This window comes from Tursiops truncatus, chromosome 10, assembly GCF_011762595.2.
Source record: "Tursiops truncatus isolate mTurTru1 chromosome 10, mTurTru1.mat.Y, whole genome shotgun sequence".
Taxonomy (NCBI): domain Eukaryota; kingdom Metazoa; phylum Chordata; class Mammalia; order Artiodactyla; family Delphinidae; genus Tursiops; species Tursiops truncatus.
Window position 1 is genome coordinate 51,297,964 of NC_047043.1, and position 18,754 is coordinate 51,316,717.

Sequence of the window (18,754 nt, forward strand, 5' to 3'; positions counted from 1 at the left end):
TGTGCCTGGAAGTGGGGAGAAGGGACTTGCTTCTTCCTTTTGACTTCCTGTTCTTATCAGCAGTATTTTTTTACCCTGGCAGCAGAAGTTGGTTCCAGTTTCTAGCTTTTGTCACTCCCAGAATGAGCTGGGCCTGGGGTGCCCCTCCCCCATACTTCTGGGTCCTGGTAACCCCTACTTTCTTTGTTCTCTGAGCCCAAGGGGTGGTAGCTACTGACTGCAGTTACTGCAGTCTGTCTTAATCATCAGTGTGCCCTTTGCATTAGCAGTTCCCCGCTTCCCGTTTAACCAAATTCCCTGTATTAAATCGTCTCTGCTTAAATGTCTAGTGAGGTTTCTCTTCTTCTGAATTAATCCTGACAGACAGCCCGAGACACCCTGTTATGGTATCTGCTTACATGCACACTTATTTGATCCGTCAGTCTAACTTTTTTTTTTTTTTTTTTTTTTTTTGCGGTACACGGACCTCTCACTGTCGTGGCCTCTCCCGTTGCGGAGCACAGGCTCCGGACGCACAGGCTCAGCGGCCATGGCTCACGGGCCCAGCCGCTCCGCGGCATGTGGGATCTTCCCGGACCGGGGCACGAACCCGTGTCCCCTGCATCGGCAGGCGGGCTTTCCACCACTGCGCCACCAGGGAAGCCTGTCAGTCTTAACTTTTTGTGTTTCGGGTAATTTGGATACAGCCATCTATTTCAACTTGTTGGCTACTGTATTAGTTTCCTAGGGCTGCTATAAACCGGGTAACTTAAAACAATAGGAATTTGTTTTCTCACGATTCTGGAGGATAGAAGTCAAAAATCAAGGTGTCAGCAGGGCTGTGCTCCATATGAAGCCTCTAAGGAAGAACCTTTCCTTGCTTCTTCTTGCAGGTCGTGGTCTGCACGTCTTGGCTTGTACTTGCCTTACTTCCATTTTCTGCCTCCATCCTCACATGGCCCTATGGGATATCAGTCACTGCATTTAGGACTTACCCTAGTCCAATATGACCTCATCTTAACCACGTTCTGAAGTTGCAGGCACGCCTGGAGTTTGGCAGGACGATATTTAACCCAGTGCAGTTATGTAGTGCTTTGATAGGACACGGTTTATGGCCGTAGACACGAGCAAGTATAAAATGTATAGATTGTCCCTGTTAGAACCCAGTGCTAAGTACTGTGCACTGTGTACCTGGCCCACCTTAGTTCAGTCTGTAATGACACTTGGGACAGGATAGTAAAGATGGAACGGAAACACTGTGGATAGGTGTCCTTTACTTCCGATTTTAGAGAAGAAGTGGCATCTGAGCTAGGTTTTGAGATTTTAGGGTGACTTTGGAAGAGAAAGCATCCCAGGCCAAACTGTGAGCCACCCAGATCGGCCAGGTGCCAGCTCCTATCCGCTCAGTGGATCCTTAGGCCTCACGGGGATGGGGGCAGGGAATGCAGTGAGCAGGTGTCATCAGACTGAGAGCAAGAAAGGTGGTCAGTTAGGGGTCCCAGTTGTAAGTGACTGAATGAGTCATAGCTGATTAGCCGGGAGCATATTCATGAAAATAAGGCTGGTCGTGTATTGTTTGATTCCATTTGTGTGAAATATCCAGGATAGACAAGTCTGTAGAGACTGTAGGTTATGCATGCCATGGGGGAGAGGGAGGGGAGATGGAGAACGACTGCTTCACAGGCGTGGGAAGCTTCGTTTTGGGTAGAGAAGGTGTTCTGGAGCCGGACAGTGGTGGTGACTGCACCACATTGCATGTGCTGAATGTCACTCGTGGGACATTTTATGCTGCGTGTATTTTATTACTACAATTTAAAAACAAAACAAGGTAGGAAGTGTGAATAGGCCTATCTGTACGATGCGAGCTAAGTAGGATGAGGGGAGGGGATGACCAGGGGCTGGACTCAGCTCTTCCCATATATTGTCCTGCATTTTTCTCACTTTCACTCCGAAGTTGGAGAAGGGCAGGAGCTTGTCTGAACTGGTAGGAGGTGGAGCTAGGATTTGAACCTGTGTTTCCTGAGCCCTAGGATGACCATCCGGCCTGGCTTGTCCAGGACTGTGCCCGCTTTAGATGTGTCTTGTGTCCCAGAAACCGTTCTCTGCAGGGCACACTGAAGACTGGTCACCTGTAGCTGATTCCTGAACCCAGGCAGGTTCTAAACCCTTGAGGCTTCCCTGGGCCCTCCTGATCTGGGACACCTGCTCTGAAGCCTGTTGCAGCATTAGCAATCAGTTTGAACTCCCTGATTTAATACCTCAGTGTCTCCAGTCCTTGTGGCTTTTCAAGGCACATCATGTAATATTCATGAAAACACCAGGCCTCTGTCTGGATTAATTTTTTATGAACAATCATACGTCTGATTAAACGGGCTGATTTACGGGGGCTGATGGTACAGGGTTGGGGCCTGGGGGTGCAGAGGTGGTCTCTGGCCATAGGCAGGGCTTCTCAGGTGCATCAGACACTGTTTCCCAGTTTGCACTTGGTGTTGGTTCTGAGCTGGGCTGCAGCCTGTTGCACACCTTCTCCCGAGGGATGTGCCCAGCCTGCGAGATTTCCCCCAGGTGGGGAGCCTGGCCGGAAAGTCTGTGGAAAGTTGCTCGTGCATCTGCAGTAGAACATTTCACATCTGATCCCCAGTCTGTTTTGGGCTGTGACCCAGCTACACTGGTTTCACTGTGTCAGACTATCTCTTAATAGTCCTGACATTCACTTTGTAGGTGCCATTTCTTATACAAAGAAATGCAGCCCTTGCCAAGCAGCTCCTTCAGTTACATGTCAAACAGATGCCCTTCTCTCCCCCAGTGCCTGCTTTCTTTCCAAGGACGTGGACCTCGAGGTCTGGGCTGGGGGCCTAAGGCATTAGTTTTTCGGGGCTGAAGAAAGCAGCCTTAAGTGCTGCGTGTGAGGAGGGAAGGTACTTCTCTTGCTCTGAGATTGTTTTTGGTTTTCCAGCTGAGCATCGAGCAGGCCCAGACGGTGGCAGAGCAGGTGGAGATGAAGGCAAAAGTGGTACAGTCGGAGGTCAAAGCCGTGACTGCGAGACACAAGAAGGCCCTGGAGGAGCGGGAGTGTGAGCTGCTGTGGAAGGTAATGTGGCGGGGGGGGGGTTGCACGCCCACCCCACCCTTGGGCTCCTCGGTGGCCGGCACGGCCTCGGAACCACAGCATGGTGACAGCATGCTGATGTCACACCCTGGATCCCGGCTCTGAGTTTAGAACACTTGGTAGTTTTCTCCTAAGTTTGTCTGCAGAAAGATGCAGGGGTTCCCCTCCGAGCAGTAAGACGACAAGAAGCCTTTTCAGAAGCGGTCAGGTCCCCGAGACTGGACAGAGTCTCAAGTTTTCTATTGCAGGCACTCAGGTGGAAGCAGAAAGAAGGGAGTACAATGGAGACTGCTGTTAGGAAAGCAGGCTGCTAACACACGTCCTTAGTTTTGGTGTCCCGGCTGTTTGGACTTCCTGACCCCTTGTGGAAAACCAGTTTTCCACTTGTGGGGGCAGTGAGCGAGTGCCCTTTCTTCCTGTTGGAGCCGGAAAGAGCGCTGAGCGTGCTGGTGTGCTGTTTAGATAAAATCAGCTGGAGGGATGACTCGCCCTCTTCTCTGATCTTGCGCTCTCGCTCAGGTAGAAGAGGGCAGCGTGCCTAAGAGGGGCCAGTACCTCATGCCAGTTCAACTGGGATCACCTTCTCTGAACCCAGAAGCAAGACTATACAGAGCTGATGTGAACGGGTGTGTTTGAGTGTGTGGTGCTTGTTTGGCTCACTGCAAACTATATGATGGTGGGGACCGCATGTCGATTTCTGAAAGTGATCCTCGCCAATTTCCTGTCCCCTAAAAGAGTAAATTGTATTGGCCTTTGGGAAGGCTGTGTGGGCTTTTGCATTGCCTCTTCCTTTGAGTTAGCTCTGTATCTAGCTGCTTTCTGCTTCTTCTGACTCTCTACTGCCTTTTGACAGAAGAGAAGAGTCCTTGGATGGAAACAGTCCAAGATTTAATTCACATGATTTGTTCAGGCACCTTTGTGGGCCTGACACAGTTTTCAGACCCTCCGATGTCCCCAAGGTCTGCCAGTCCCATGCCACCCACGAATGTTAATTATAACTGAAAGGGGCCCCCTCCTTGCAACCTGAGAGCTCTGTGGTGAACTCTGCCACAAACTTGCTCTGCTGGATCTGCTGATGAAAAGGCCTTTGTGTGCAGGGGTTTCTGCAGATCTCACCTTAGTTACCCTCCCTCCGGTGGGGCTGAGGACCTCTCTCAAGGCAGTTCTCTTTCAGGAGGAATAGAGAGCACGTTTTTTTTTTACAGTAGGAGAAGCAAATTCGGAAGGACAGTCAGTCTCTTATTCATGTTATCAATTTTGTTTTTACTTGCCTAAAAACATTCTTGGATAAATCCAAAATCAGCCTGCTCATTCTGGACACGCCTCAGTCCCATTTGTGCTTGCTTTTTTTGCTGGGGTACCACGCCCCAGATCCTGTGGGAGTCCCCCTTCTTCTTCACTAATCACTGATTTTTCTGCTCCCTCTTGCCTGGCTCTGTCTGGGCACCTCCTTGTTACACAGTGGTGTTGTTTTTTTTCTTGCATCCTGGTTATTGGAGATAACTTGAGTGCTGGGTGACCTAGTTATAGGTATCTGGATGCATGTCCTTTCTTGTAGCTTGTGCATTTCCAGTGGACATGGCTGCCTCTTGGCGGGTAGCTGCAACTATCCGGTTGAGGGATCAGAATTGAGGCCGAGAGGTTTGGCCCAGTGCAAAACCAAACGACAGAGCTTCTCTTTGATCTGTCCCCACACGGGCTTCTCTGCACACACACGTCCTTCCAGAGTGGACAGATGAATACACATGAATCAGGTCCAGAATCATGTTATCCACCCCCCACGGGAAAATCGGATTAAAATGCAGCCCTTCCAACAGTGGACCCTTATTCTGAAGTAGACTTTCTGTGGCTTTCAAATCGGTCAAGGACTCAGAAGTCATGGTCCTCTCTGCAAAACAGCACGCACTGGCTGGGCGACTGATCTGTTCTTTTCAGAGGAAACCACTTAAACTTAGAGGACTGAGTTATTTCCTGCAAAAGAATGGAGAACTGACTGATCAGGCAGACAGAAATCCCACGTTCCCTAATAGTGTGATCTGAGTCAGAAGCAGGTCAGAACCCATGTCTACATATCACGGTGTTTTAGATTTAGAGGCCCCTTTGGAAATAATACAGACCAACAGTTGCTAAAAAGTTGGTGTCTCCAAATTTGGGGGGTGGGACCTCTCAGGCTCCCTGATGAAGATTTCTAACCCCTGTGAAGAGAGAAAACGGGACAAGGAAAGAGCTGGGTTTGTGATCCTCGCCAAATCCTTCATTTTATTCCCTCCACACACAGGCTTTCTGTCTCTGATCGTGTGTGTGTGTGTGTGTGTGTGTGTGTGTGTGTGTGTGTGTGTGTGTGTGTGTGTGTGTGTGTGTGTGTGTTTATGCTGAAAGAGAGGCTGAGAGAGAAATATCCTTCAGGAGACTTTAGGCCCTCTGTACGTAGGAGCATTTTCGATTCAGTGTGTTCGGAGTGCATGACCAGCCTTGTACTACAGTCCGTTGGTCTGTCCTTCCTCTGGTCCCCTTTCTGCCACTTTTCTCTCCACGTTCAAGGCCACCTGTCCCTGACAACCCTCAGGCCTCCCTTGTCACTGTCTGTCACACTCTTTTTCTACCCTCTAACTCCAGCACTGTCTGAAATTGTCTTGCAATATTTCTTTGCTTGCTTAGTATCTGTTGCTTTAAACTCTAAGCTCAGTGGGGCGGGGCCCATGTTTTCTATGGGCCACATGTATCTCCAGCACCTGGCACAGTGTAGGTGCTCAGTAAACGTTTCTTTGTTACACGGCTGTTTCTAACTTCTATTTAATTTCTAACTGAGAGAAAATTTGCAGGAATAATAAAAGAGCCCCTTGTATCCTTTACCCAGATTCACTGATTATTTACATCTTGTCCCATTTTCATCATTCTCTTTCAATAGGTGAGTGTGTGTGTGTGATTTGACAGTAAGTTGGAGTGTTGGAGACACTGCCCCTTTACACCTAAATGTTTCAGTTTATTTCCTCTGAGCAAGGATATTCTCTTAATCACAGTTAACCAAAACCAGGAAGTCGAATCTTGATACAACACCAGTACCTAATCCTGAGTCTGTAGTCACATTTCACCAATAGTGGGTTGGTGTTTTTGTTTGTTTGGTTGGTTGGTTGGTTTGGTTTGCTTTGAGTTTTTTTTGGCCATGCACGGCTTGTAAGATCTTAGTTCCCTGACCAGGGATCGAACCCACACCCCCTGCAGTGGAAGCACAGAGTCCTAACCACTGGACCATCAGGGACATCCCACCAATAGTGTGTTTAATGGCAGTGTCCTCCCAATCCAGGATCAGTTGTTGGCGTTTAGTTGTCAGGTCTCTGTAGTCATCTCCTGTGATCAGGGACAGTTCCCCAGCCTCCTCTGTCTTTGGATTTTGCCACTTTGGGGGAATGCAGACCAGACGTTTCTGCAGACCCTCCCTCGGTGTGAGGTTTCCCTCAGTTATGAGTATGTCAGCCAATGTGTTGTTTTCTGTCTTGGTTCTAAGCCTCTGTGTCCTCTCTCCCGGCTCTCACCTTTCCCTCCAGGTAGAGAAAATCCGCCAGGTGAAAGCCAAGTCCCTGTACCTGCAGGTGGAGAAGCTGCGGCAAAACCTCAACAAGCTGGAGAGCACCATCAGCGCCGTGCAGCAGGTCCTGGAGGAGGGGCGGGCGCTGGACATCCTGCTGGCCCGAGACCGCATGCTGGCGCAGGTGCAGGAGCTCAAGACCGTGCGCAGCCTCCTGCAGCCCCAGGAGGACGACCGGGTCATGTTCACACCCCCTGACCAGGCCCTCTACCTCGCCATCAAGTCCTTCGGCTTTGTCAGCAGCGGGGCCTTCGCGCCGCTCACCAAGGCCACGGGCGACGGCCTCAAGCGGGCCCTCCAGGGCAAGGTGGCCTCCTTCACTGTCATCGGCTACGACCATGACGGGGAGCCCCGCCTCTCAGGAGGCGACCTCATGTCGGCTGTGGTCCTGGGCCCTGACGGCAACCTGTTTGGTGCGGAGGTGAGCGACCAGCAGAACGGGACATACGTCGTGAGCTACCGGCCGCAGCTGGAGGGCGAGCACCTGGTATCGGTCACCCTGTGCAACCAGCACATCGAGAACAGCCCCTTCAAGGTGGTGGTCAAGTCCGGCCGCAGCTACGTGGGCATCGGGCTCCCGGGCCTGAGCTTCGGCAGTGAGGGCGACAGCGATGGCAAGCTGTGCCGGCCCTGGGGCGTGAGCGTGGACAAGGAGGGCTACATCGTGGTCGCTGACCGCAGCAACAATCGCATCCAGGTGTTCAAGCCCTGCGGCGCCTTCCACCACAAGTTCGGCACTCTGGGCTCCCGGCCCGGGCAGTTTGACCGGCCTGCCGGTGTAGCCTGTGACACCTCCCGCAGGATCGTGGTGGCCGACAAGGACAATCATCGCATCCAGATCTTCACCTTTGAGGGCCAGTTCCTCCTCAAGTTCGGTGAGAAGGGCACCAAAAACGGGCAATTTAACTACCCTTGGGATGTGGCGGTGAATTCCGAGGGCAAGATCCTGGTCTCCGACACGCGGAACCACCGGATCCAGCTGTTTGGGCCCGATGGGGTCTTCCTGAATAAGTATGGCTTCGAGGGGGCTCTCTGGAAGCACTTTGACTCCCCGAGGGGGGTGGCTTTCAACCACGAGGGCCACTTGGTGGTCACCGACTTCAACAACCACCGGCTCCTGGTCATTCACCCAGACTGCCAGTCGGCCCGCTTCCTGGGCTCAGAGGGCACCGCCAATGGGCAATTCCTGCGCCCACAGGGCGTGGCCGTGGACCAGGAGGGGCGCATCATCGTGGCCGATTCCAGGAACCACCGGGTGCAGATGTTCGAGTCCAACGGCAGCTTCCTGTGCAAGTTTGGCGCTCAGGGCAGTGGCTTTGGGCAGATGGACCGGCCCTCCGGCATCGCTGTCACGCCGGATGGGATGATTGTCGTGGTGGACTTTGGCAACAATCGAATCCTCATCTTCTAATCACATTCCTAGGCTTCTGTGTTTGGGGTGCGCGTGTGTACGTCTCTCTCTCTCTCCCCCTTTTGAAATTCAAAGAAGAAACCGTCTCAGGGAAATTCCTTTTTTTTTTTTTTTTTAATTTTGTTTAAAGACAACAAGAAAAGTACAACATTGCTTATGTCCTACCTCATCTTTATTTTTTTACAGATGAATGTACGTATCTTTTCTGCAGGGATTGAGCCTGTGAAGTGATGATCTCTATCTACCTCAGAAACCTTTACATTTCCTTCTCCAACAGGCCCTCTGCCCTCCCACCCTCGCTCAGTGGAGTTCACGTTTCCTCTCCCCTCCGTGGGGCGTGACACGCACAAGCCTAGCATCTCTGTGGCTGGGAGGGTGCTGGATGTGTGCGGTGGGGTGCATTCTGTAGATTGAGCCAAGCAAACACGAGAAAACTACTAAGTTAAAAAGAAAAAAAAACTATAACACGTGGAAAAATGGGATTTAAGATGCTTAATTGTAGAGTATTTGTGTTCTTGAGAATACTGTGTTTATGGGGTTAGGCTGTGTGGTGATCTTGATCTTTTTGGGAAAAATCTTTTTTTTTTTTTTTAATGCTGCAACAGTGAACTTCCTGTGTTCTTTTATACCTCAGTGTGTTTCTCAACCCGTTCAACATCAGTATCTTTTCTTATTCCTAGAAGAAGTGGCTGTGGCTTGCTAGCCAAGAAAAGCAGACCATTCCTATCTTAGGGTATGCAATCTTTGTTTCTTCTAAGGGAGTGTGTGTGTGTGTGTGTGTGTGTGTGCGTGTGTGTGTATGTATGTGTGGGTGTGAAGCCACCTTACACCAAAATAGTAAAAATGCTATACCACCTCCCAAAGAACTTTTTCTTTTCACACTTTGGTTTCTGACAAATAGATGTAGTTCAGGATTTTTGATTAAAAGTATTCTCAGAAGTTGTGTTTTTAGTTTGCTGTTGGTTATAAAGAATTAAGTAGAAGAAGAAAATTACCCTCCTTCTCAGAAAGAGGATTTTCAGGCATGTGGCGTGTGGACATTGAGTGGGTGGATGGGCACGCGTGTGCTGAGTTGGTCAGCAGAGAGCATGAGACACAGGCAAGGGACCCCCAGACTGCAGTTGAATGTTGTTCTCTTAATGTTAGGCATTTCTTTTCCTAAGAAGAGTAGGCAAAGGAATGAACTTTTGTTTTAAAAGCACAATTTTTTCCTGCTTTGGAAGTTCAGGGAAATAGAATGTTTTAAAGTCAAGTTTATGGGAACAGCCCATCCCCACACCCTCTTCTCGGGTCACTTTTACAGAGTGGTCTGCTCCCAAGCCACGGAGCACGGTAAACGTGAATTTTCCCCCTAAAGGCCTTTGAATGTAAAGGATTTGTAAACCACGTTGCCCCAACCGGAAAAACGTATAGGAAATGAAACCTCTTGTTCAACCTGTATCTCGGTACCAAAGAATGAAAATTTATTAAGCCAGGCTCCCACTGCAGAAACATGGGATGGCATCCGTCACTTTACAGGGTGGGTTTGTCGTAAGCTGGACTTGGGTGCAGAACCTTGTGTTTCTGGGCGTTAACTGTCTTTCAAATGCTGAAATGAGAACCAAATTCCAGAGCACTACAGGAGAAAGAGGTGCTCTCAGATGGCAGTGGCTTCCAGGACACTTCTTGTTTAAACTGGAAGACTAACAGATCAGTTTCTATCCCTGTATTTAAGAGAAATTCCTCTTGCAATATGGATAGAGTTTTTAACGAACAGACTAACAAGTGGATAGATTGTTTTTGTCATCCCCCCCCCCAAAAAAAAAGGAGGTGATGGGGACCAGTGTAGCAAGCCAATCAAACTGCTTTTCCCATCCAGCTCTTTTGGATATTTAATTTACCACTTCCTGGTCCCCTGTGTCTTCCCATTGCTTTAGTTCTGGGGTTTCTGAGTGACCAAGATGGGGGAAACCTTGTTGCATAAAGGAGAACCACATGCAATAAAGGATCCAAAAGCTGGAAAGTAGTTTCAAACTGCTGTTGCCCAGCTGCTGTGTTTCAGGGTGGGAAGGTGCCAGGGGATCTTGTTATGTAAAAGCATTTCTTCTTTTATTGAAGAATTTAATAGTCATTCCCTCTCTAATAGTGAATCCATCTCTAATTCCTATTCAGTTGCCTTTTATGTTGCCCCTAAGTTCGAAGTTCTTTGACTGGTAAAGAGATCACGTAATTAAACATTTTTAATTGTTTTTTATTTTGGAATAACTTGGTGCTGAACCTCCTCCTCTCAATCCCCCTGCCCCCTAAATAATCCCCCTTTAAACACCAAAGACAACTGGTTTTAAATGATTAAAAATTTTTTTAATTGAAAAAAAATGTATCTTAAATTCTTTAAAATGTTCTCAGAAACTCAGGTCATGATTATGGCTAAGCTATTTCCAGTAGTCAATACCTTTGATTATTCTGTCTTCATTTTCATCATCTTCACTCTTAACCTTTCCTTCCCAGTTTCCCCATATGTGGGGAAATATTGGAACCTGAGTGAGAAATTTCCTTGGTGAGTAGCAGCAACCAGAGCTGCTTATTTAACATTTTTTTGTGGATTTGATTGAAAAGCCAGGGTTTCCACATGTGGCTAAAATGATTAGGGCTTAATAGACTATTCAATTTGCCTGCTTAAGGCAACCAGGTCCCCTCCTTGAAATGAACGTGTCTCTGGGTGATAACTGCCGCTTTACTCTCTGTAAAAGGTACGTCTCCTTACATTTTCTGCACCCAAAGTTGTGCATCGCTGCCATTTGAGAAACATGGTCACACTTGGGAAGCTTTTGTTTTTAAAATATTGCCATCTGTGGCTGCCCCAGATTGACTGCTGACCCACAGGGATTGGTGCAAAGCACCTCCAGAGTGTGCTTCTTGTACAGTGTGGAAGAGAGATGAGAAAAGCCAGCATTTGGACCTCCCTAGTGTGAGAGAGAACAAGTGTTTATCAATGCGTGTCTCCTGCCCATTATGGGGTGATGCTAGGGTAGCAGGAATTGGGAATTGGGTCAAAGAGGGTGTCTTTAACGTGGTGAAAAGATAAGGTCCTGGGTGCTGTGAGGGAGGAGGATAAAATGTTTCTCTTGAGGAAATGTGATATTGAGACAATAGTCCCCAGGTATGTCTGATCTGGTCAGGGGGTGGGGTGAGGTGTAAGGTCAGTATATGGTTTGAGATGCCAATTGGATGTATAGGTTTGGATATTGAGATGGCTAAAGGAAATCTAAATAACCCACAGATACAAGCCACTTTTGGTTGATACCAACTTAACGTTTCAGAAGTGTTACTGTTTTTCGTTATGGTGGTTTTGTTTTTGTTTTTGAAATAATTCCTCTGTGAAATTGGTCACGAGAAGCAATGCTGTCTGAGAACCTGTGCTGTGTGGTGGCTGGCAGGTGGCATGCAAGTTGGCTGGAGCCCAGTGGCCCAAACAGTACCCCCAAGTGCACTAACTCTTTGATGGATGGATGCCCTTTTAAGTCTAACTTATTTGGGGAGTCGGGGAAACACCTACAAGGGTACCATAAACGGAATCTAAATTACGCGCTGGGCCAAAAAAAAGTTGCCAGATGGAAGGCACTTTGTAATGGGGCTGTAAGAGAATAGCATGAGATTGGCTCAGTCTGCTTTATTCTAGTTAAGCCAAAGCTTAATGATCGGAGGCAGGAGGTCTTCTGGGCTTGAAGCAGCAGAATACTGTTGTATGTGTGTCGTCTTCCTCTTTGGAAGATTCTAAGATTGCTGTGTTCTGGTAGATAGTGAAAGATATGCCAAAGTTATAGGCTTGTTTTTCTGTTTAAAAAAAGAAGAAGAAATCCAATGGTGCCAAAAAGTATTTATTTAAAACATCACTCTTACTGAGTTTCCAACAGTCTGGGGCTGTATAAAAGTCATAGTCTTGTACTTGCGTGTGATGGAATCGTGGAGCCTGGCCCTCTTGAGGCGCCCTGGCCTCCCTGGGCCGGGCTGCCTGTGGGCCAGGGCACAGGACACACACACCAACCACTCCATCCCACACCATCTGCTTTTGTTTAGTTTCTACCTCACTTTTGGTGAAAGTCATCTACCTCATGTTAGTATCTGACGGGTCTCTGAATAGTATTAATCCACCGGGGAGTGGGTAGGAGTGGAGAGCTACCTCGAGAAGAAAATGTTTTCATAAATCCAGAACTGACTTCTCACAGGAGAAGCGTCTGATTGACCTTGGAAAAGAAACTTTGAAACCAAATAGTCCTATACAGACAAATGTAGTCATAAATCCAAGTATTTCTTACCAATCTGGCTTTTTTCCCCCACCAGGAGTTATGCACACCGTTACCACGTTGTTCAGTGTTCTGAAACCACGGGTTCATCTGACCTTTTTGAGGACTTATCTGCAAATGAAGACCTTTAGGTCTTTTTTTTTTTTTCTCTTCAAGAGAAAAAATATCTGTATTTTGAATGTCTGAAAATACACCCTTTTAGGAGCAATTCTAAGGGTCTAGTTGGGAACATCACCTATTGGAAAGGAATGAACATCCTTGAGACCTCGTGATTGTATTTGTACCCTTTCTGGACCCAGCAGGATGTCCCTCACCATGGCATTGCAGCAATCACTGTCTTACTGAGCAGTGATGGTGAAGTGTGTGTGTTGCTCTTTTGTGTTTGATTTTTTTTTTTTTCCCCTACCAAAGGTAACATGTTCTTTGACGGGTTATTCTTTTCCTTTGCCTGTTTATTAAATACTTGATAAAGTTGAGAAGCACATTACCATGATATACTGTATTGCCTCTCCACCTCTCTTCCCCCCTTGCTTAATTTTTGTTTTGGTTGGAAGAGAGCATCCTTAAGACCACTGTCATTATTGTGAATTTGGTTTATAAATGTCATGGTGAAGAAATACCTCAATGATGCCTATTTTAAAAACCGATCTTACGGGTTAACAAGCCAGCCTGGTGGGATGTTTTCCATCATCATTTAACCAGTAATGGTTCTAAAAGTTTTGTGTATCCACATGGTCGTAGACCTCCTTTTAATGATTGTATTAACTTACAAGCTCAGGTAGTATTTTTCTTAAGGCTCTATCTCAGAGCACACTGACTGAATGTTAATGTATGTAGCAAAGTGTTTACTTTCTTTAAATAACCAGCTCTGGAATAGTTCTTTGTGTTTCTAGCAGTCTGTGTAGTTGTCTTTTCAGAGGAGGATTTTTCACATTTCTGGGGTGTTCTTGTTTCTAGGACAGTAAGATTTCTTTCTTTTCTTCTTTTCCCCTAAATTCAATGCAGGTGAGAGGGTGGGAGGGTAAGGGCTGTTGTTTTTAACTAGCATGTTAGGTATATTCGGGTGGGTGGGAAGGTTGTTTGTATTTTTTTAAATGAATCTTGCTTAATACTGTCCATTAGCTGTCATGCCCGGTCAGCAAAATGTTTTAATTTTAAAGCGTAGAAAATACATGGCTTCGTTGAGGGTTTTTTGTTTTTGTGAGAAAAGTAAATGCAAAAATTGGAGAAATTAACATGGGCATGTTGCCTTCATGTTAGAATGACTAAGGTCAGAGTTTTTTTTTTTTAATTTGTCCAAGGCAGACATGTAAGGGATATGCACCACCAGACTAACTGCCCGGGCCACAGAAACCATGCTGCAAGCCCACCTGGGTGCTGACTGCCTCTTGACACTTTTAAAAATGGGCATCGCGGTGGTGGTGCGGATCCCGTCAATTAAGTGGAGAATGGGGAAACAAAGGTTTTTCCCCCAAACCTTTAAGGTAGGTTTTTGTTTGGGGTGGGTTTTTTTTTTTTCTCCTACCCTCTGGATTTTTACTTTTAAATCTTAAGTGATATACTGCAGGCCTCAGGCATGACAGGCAATGAGCAGGTGAAGAACCAGTGGAAAAGTGTTCAAAAACTCCTGTGTTAGCTAACAGGCTTCTGAATGTATCGCTCTGGTCCACAGAGAAGGCTGGAGAAGGTAGCAAGGAGATGCTGTATCAGCTACTGCAGCCTTAAAACAAAGTTGGTGTCTCTTTGGACTTTAAAATTGTTCCTATGCAGCTTATTTTATTTTTGTTTAATCAAATAAACAAGAGGGTTTTTCCATGGAAAGAGTGTGTCTGTGTCATCCTTTAATTGAGAATAAATAAGGGTGTGTACACTGCCCATCATGAAAGGGAGTCTCTGATGCATGGCCTAGAGGTTGTACCCTGGTCAGTGGGTCAGATTGGGTCCATGCGGTTATTTCAGAACAGGTGGATACCAGCATTTTAAACGAGGACGTGTTAGAGCTTAAATGCTTAAAATCTGGACTTTCGGATTCTTGGGAAGTTTCAGATCTGGCAGCCACAGGCCTGTCTTCTCCCAAGAAGCTGAGTAGCAGATGTCCCTTTAGAGGGACAAGTATGTGATTTCCCAATTACCACAGCCCCCCACCCTGTTTTCCCACAGATGCCACCCCCCAGGTGGGCACTGGCCTAATAACTATTACTCTGTCTGGGTTGGGAGGAACTACTTGGATGTGAACTCCAGCCAAGGGGACGTGAGCAACTTGCCCAAGTGCCTCTTTGCTGGCAGGGTACCATAGATGCCAGGAGGATGAAGAAGACTCTTCTCTGGCGCTCTATGTGTTCACAGCTTACTAGGAGACCTCATTTTTCCCTGGAAAATTCATTTTTCACTGGGAAATTTTCCCCAACTTTGCTCACCTGCTTTCTGTGTCTGATCAGTCTTAGGTTTAACCTCTGAATGGAGTGTCTGGCAAGCCACCACACTGGATTCCACTCTCCACCCCCGGCACGTTTTCCCCTGTTGTATGTCCCTTCCCAGCTGTGATAGCGTGTACAGAAGTTCCAGTGGTGGTAGGTCCTACCCCTGCTGTATAGGACCCTCCTTCCTAAAGTGCCAGGTGTCAGCACCTGGCATAGGGAACCTCTCCACTTCAGCCCATGTTGGCATTGAGCATTTAAAGTGCTTTGTGCCCACTGGTCGCTTCAGCTTCAAAATTGTGACCCATCCTGAGTAGCAGTTTCCTCAGAGACTCAAGATAGGGGTGTATGACTTAATGAACTCTGGACTCCATTCCCCATTTCCTTTTTCAGGCCTCTCGCTTTTATTTCCCTTTTACTCCTAGCTGAACACAATGGGAGACTTTTGAACATAGAAAGCTGGATGGACGCACTTTTGTGTTTTTTTTAACGGAAGAAATCTTTAATCCTCTGAAAGCCCCAGGAGAAGCTGCCAATAAAATGAAGCAGGGCTTCCCTGGGGCACAATGGTTAAGAATCCGCCTGCCAATGCAGGGGACGTGGGTTCGAGCCCTGGTCCGGGAAGATCCCACATGCCACGGAGCAACTCAGCCCGTGCGCCACACCTACTGAGCCTGCGCTCTAGAGCCCACGTTCCACAACTACTGAAGCCCACATGCCTAGAGCCTGTGCTCTGCAACAAGAGAAGCCACCACAATGAGAAGCCCACGCACTGCAATAAAGAGTAGCCCCTGCTCACCGCAGCTGGAGAAGGCCTGTGCACAGCGAAGACCCAATACAGCCAAAAATAAAAACAAATTAAAAAAAAAAATGAGGCAGAACCCACTTAGGAGGGAAGTGCAGAGAAGGAAAATTCTAGAAAGAATTGGTGCTTGATCTTCAGCCCTCCCTGGTTCCTCCAGTCTCTTCCAGGAGATTCAGGTGAGTTTTGAGGGACCTAAACCTTCTAAGGGTGACTACAGCCCTCTGCAGCTGGCCGTGGGGCTGCCAGTAATCAGAATATATGGAGTAATGGGAACCCTCATACATTGCTGGTACTACAAACACTTTGAAACACAATTTGGCAGTTCTTCAAGGCTCCTCAGGACACAGCAATGCCATTTCAAGGTATATATCCACAAAAACTGAAGACAGGAAAAAAAAAACAAAACTGAAGACGTGTCCTCACAAAAACTAGTACAGGAATGTTCATAGTAACAATAATAGCCAAAAAGTGGAAACAACCCTTTAAATGTCCCTCACCTGATGACTAAACAAAATGAAATATTATTATTACAGTGGAATATTATTCAGCCTCAAAAAGGAATGGAATAGTGATACATGTGAACCTTGAAAACGTAAGTGAAAGAAGCCAGGTACCATACATGATTTCATATACATGAAATATTCAAAGCAGGCAAATACATAGAGTCAGGAAGTTGTTGCCAAGGGCTGGGAGGTTGGGGGAAATTGGCAATGACTGCTATTAAGTTTACTTTTTCTGGTAAGACTTTTTGTTTTTGTTTTATTCTTGGCCGCACTGTGTGGCTTGCTTAGTTTCCCAACCAGGGATCGAAACGGCCCCAGCAATGAGCCTGCTGAGTCCTAACCACTGGACCGCCACGGAATCCCCAAGAGTTTTTTTTTCTTTTTAAGAGCAGTTTTAAGTTCATAGCAAAATTGAGAGGAAGGTACAGAGATTTTCCATAGGCCTCCTACCTCCACAGGCAAGCATAACCGTCCCCCGTGATCCACATCCTCCTGGGATTTCTTTTGGGGATGCTGGAAATGTTCTAGAATTAGGCAGTGGGGGGATGGTTTTACAACTATGTGGGTGAATTCTATGGTATATGAATAATCTCAATATGAAAAGGCACAGGAAACCAATCAATACATCTGACTACATTGAAAACCTGTTTAAGGAATTCCCTGGCTGTCCAGTGGTTAGGACTCAGTTCTTTCACTGCCAGGGACCGGGTTCTATCCCTGCTCTGGGAACTAAGATACCACAAGATGCGCGGTGAGGCCAAAAAAAAAAAAGAAAAGGTTAAAAAAAAAAAAAAAAAGAACCAAAAAAACTCTTCTGTTTAAATGAAAAGGTCTGATTGCCTTTTCTGTACTTGCATTGGAAAGGTCATGTGACTAGCCTGTCCCAAAGGTTGTGAGCGGCAGTGATATGGTGCCACTTCCTAAGGGGAGTATTTCATCAGTAGGGTGAGCCCTTGCTGAGCTCTGGTCCCTCTCCCAGGGCCACAGGCAATATCCTAAGGAAGGCAGCATCACCAGCCAGTATCTGGGAGTGAGGCAGACACATCCAGTGAACAACCATGGATGTACATGTGATCAAAATGTGTACAGTTGTTATTTTAAAAATCTTTTTTAAAAATCTGTCCAGGATTGATCCCTGGTTGGTAATTGAAGATCCTACATACTGCATGGCACGCCCAAAAAAAAAAAAAAAAAATCTATCCAATGAACAACATAAAAAATTGAAAGCATTTTCTTCTGGGAGAAGATATCTATAATGGTGTAAGAGGGTATAGGACTTACCCGGTGGCACAGTGGTTAAGAATCCACCTGCCAATGCAGGGGACACACGTTCGAATCCTGGTCCAGGAAGATCCCACATGCCGTGGAGCAACTAAGCCCATGTGCCACAACTACTGAGCCTGCACTCTAGAGCCCATGTGCCACAACTACTGAGCCTACATGCAACAACTACTGAAGCCCATGTGCCTAGAGCCCGTGCTCTGCAATGAGAGAAGCCACCACAATGAGAAGCCTGAGCACTGCAATAAAGAGTAGCCCTGCTCGCTGCAACTAGAGAAAGCCAGCGTGCAGCAACAAAGACCCAACACAGCCAAAAATAAATAAAAATTAATTAATTAATTAATAAAAGAAGGTATAAGTAACAACAAATAATATCCAGAATATTTAAAGAACTACAATAAGGAAAATATAGCCCAATTAAAAAAAACAGGCAAAGGATGTGATTAAGTAATTAAGTAATGTATAGGGTTCAGGGACTTCCCTGGTGGTGCAGTGGTTAAGACTCTGCACTCCAAATGCAGAGGGCCACAGTTCAATCCCTGGTCAGGAAACTAGATCCCACATGTGTTCCGCAACTGAGAGTTTGCATGCCGCAGCTAAGGAGCCCACTTGCCAAACTAAGTCCCGGCAGAACCGAATAAATAAATAAATTTTTTTAAAAAAGTAATTTACAGAGTTCAACTGCAGTAGAGCTCAGACAAATAACAAACTAAACAAAAATAAGATACCATTTCACACCCATAACTTTGATAAAAATGTAAAAGTCTCATAGCAAGTGTTGGTGAGAAATAAGAACTACATAGCTGGTGGGAGTGTACAACCCTTACTTAGTAGGGGAATTTGTCAATATCTAGTAAAATGGGAGATGTGGGTGTGCACTAAGACCCAGTACTTTCACCTGCAAGAGTGTGTTGTGGAGAGATTCTAGCACAGAACATGAGAAGAGTACATGCGATATATTTATTCAATGGAAGCCAAAATGAATGACCAGGAGCTAACTGTGGGTATGTTTAAAAGTCAAAGGAGCTAGTTCCAGGGTGACTTTACAGTACACCTTTTACATGTTTGAAAAAAGCTCAAAACAATACTGCATATTCGTTATAGATCTGGTTTTTGTTCAGGCAGCATTATGTGGCTTGGTGGGTTACAACAGGGGCCGCCAACCACCGGGTGTGGACCGGTACTGGTCTGCAGCCTGTTAGGAACCGGGCTGCACAGCAGGAAGTGAGTGGTGGGCGAGTGATCGAAGCTTCATCTGCTTCTTCCCATCTTTTGCATTACCGCCTGAACCACATCCCACCCCTCCCCCACCCCGGTCCGTGGAAAAGTTGTCTTCCACGAAACTGGTCCCTGGCGCCAAAAATATTGGAGACCGCTGGG

General features: G+C 46.7%; 1 protein-coding gene across 1 annotated transcript in view; it reads left to right on the forward strand.

Annotated features, from left to right (window-relative positions):
- The window catches only part of TRIM71 (tripartite motif containing 71), a 58,787-nt gene extending 49,561 nt beyond the window's left edge, over positions 1-9,226 (forward strand). The window contains exons 3-4 of the mRNA XM_019946706.3: positions 2,936-3,070; positions 6,634-9,226. Coding sequence (XP_019802265.2) covers positions 2,936-3,070; positions 6,634-8,085 — 1,587 coding nt within the window. The 3' untranslated portion in view covers positions 8,086-9,226. The remainder of the gene's footprint in view (positions 1-2,935; positions 3,071-6,633) is intronic.
- Positions 9,227-18,754: the final 9,528 nt, after the last annotated feature.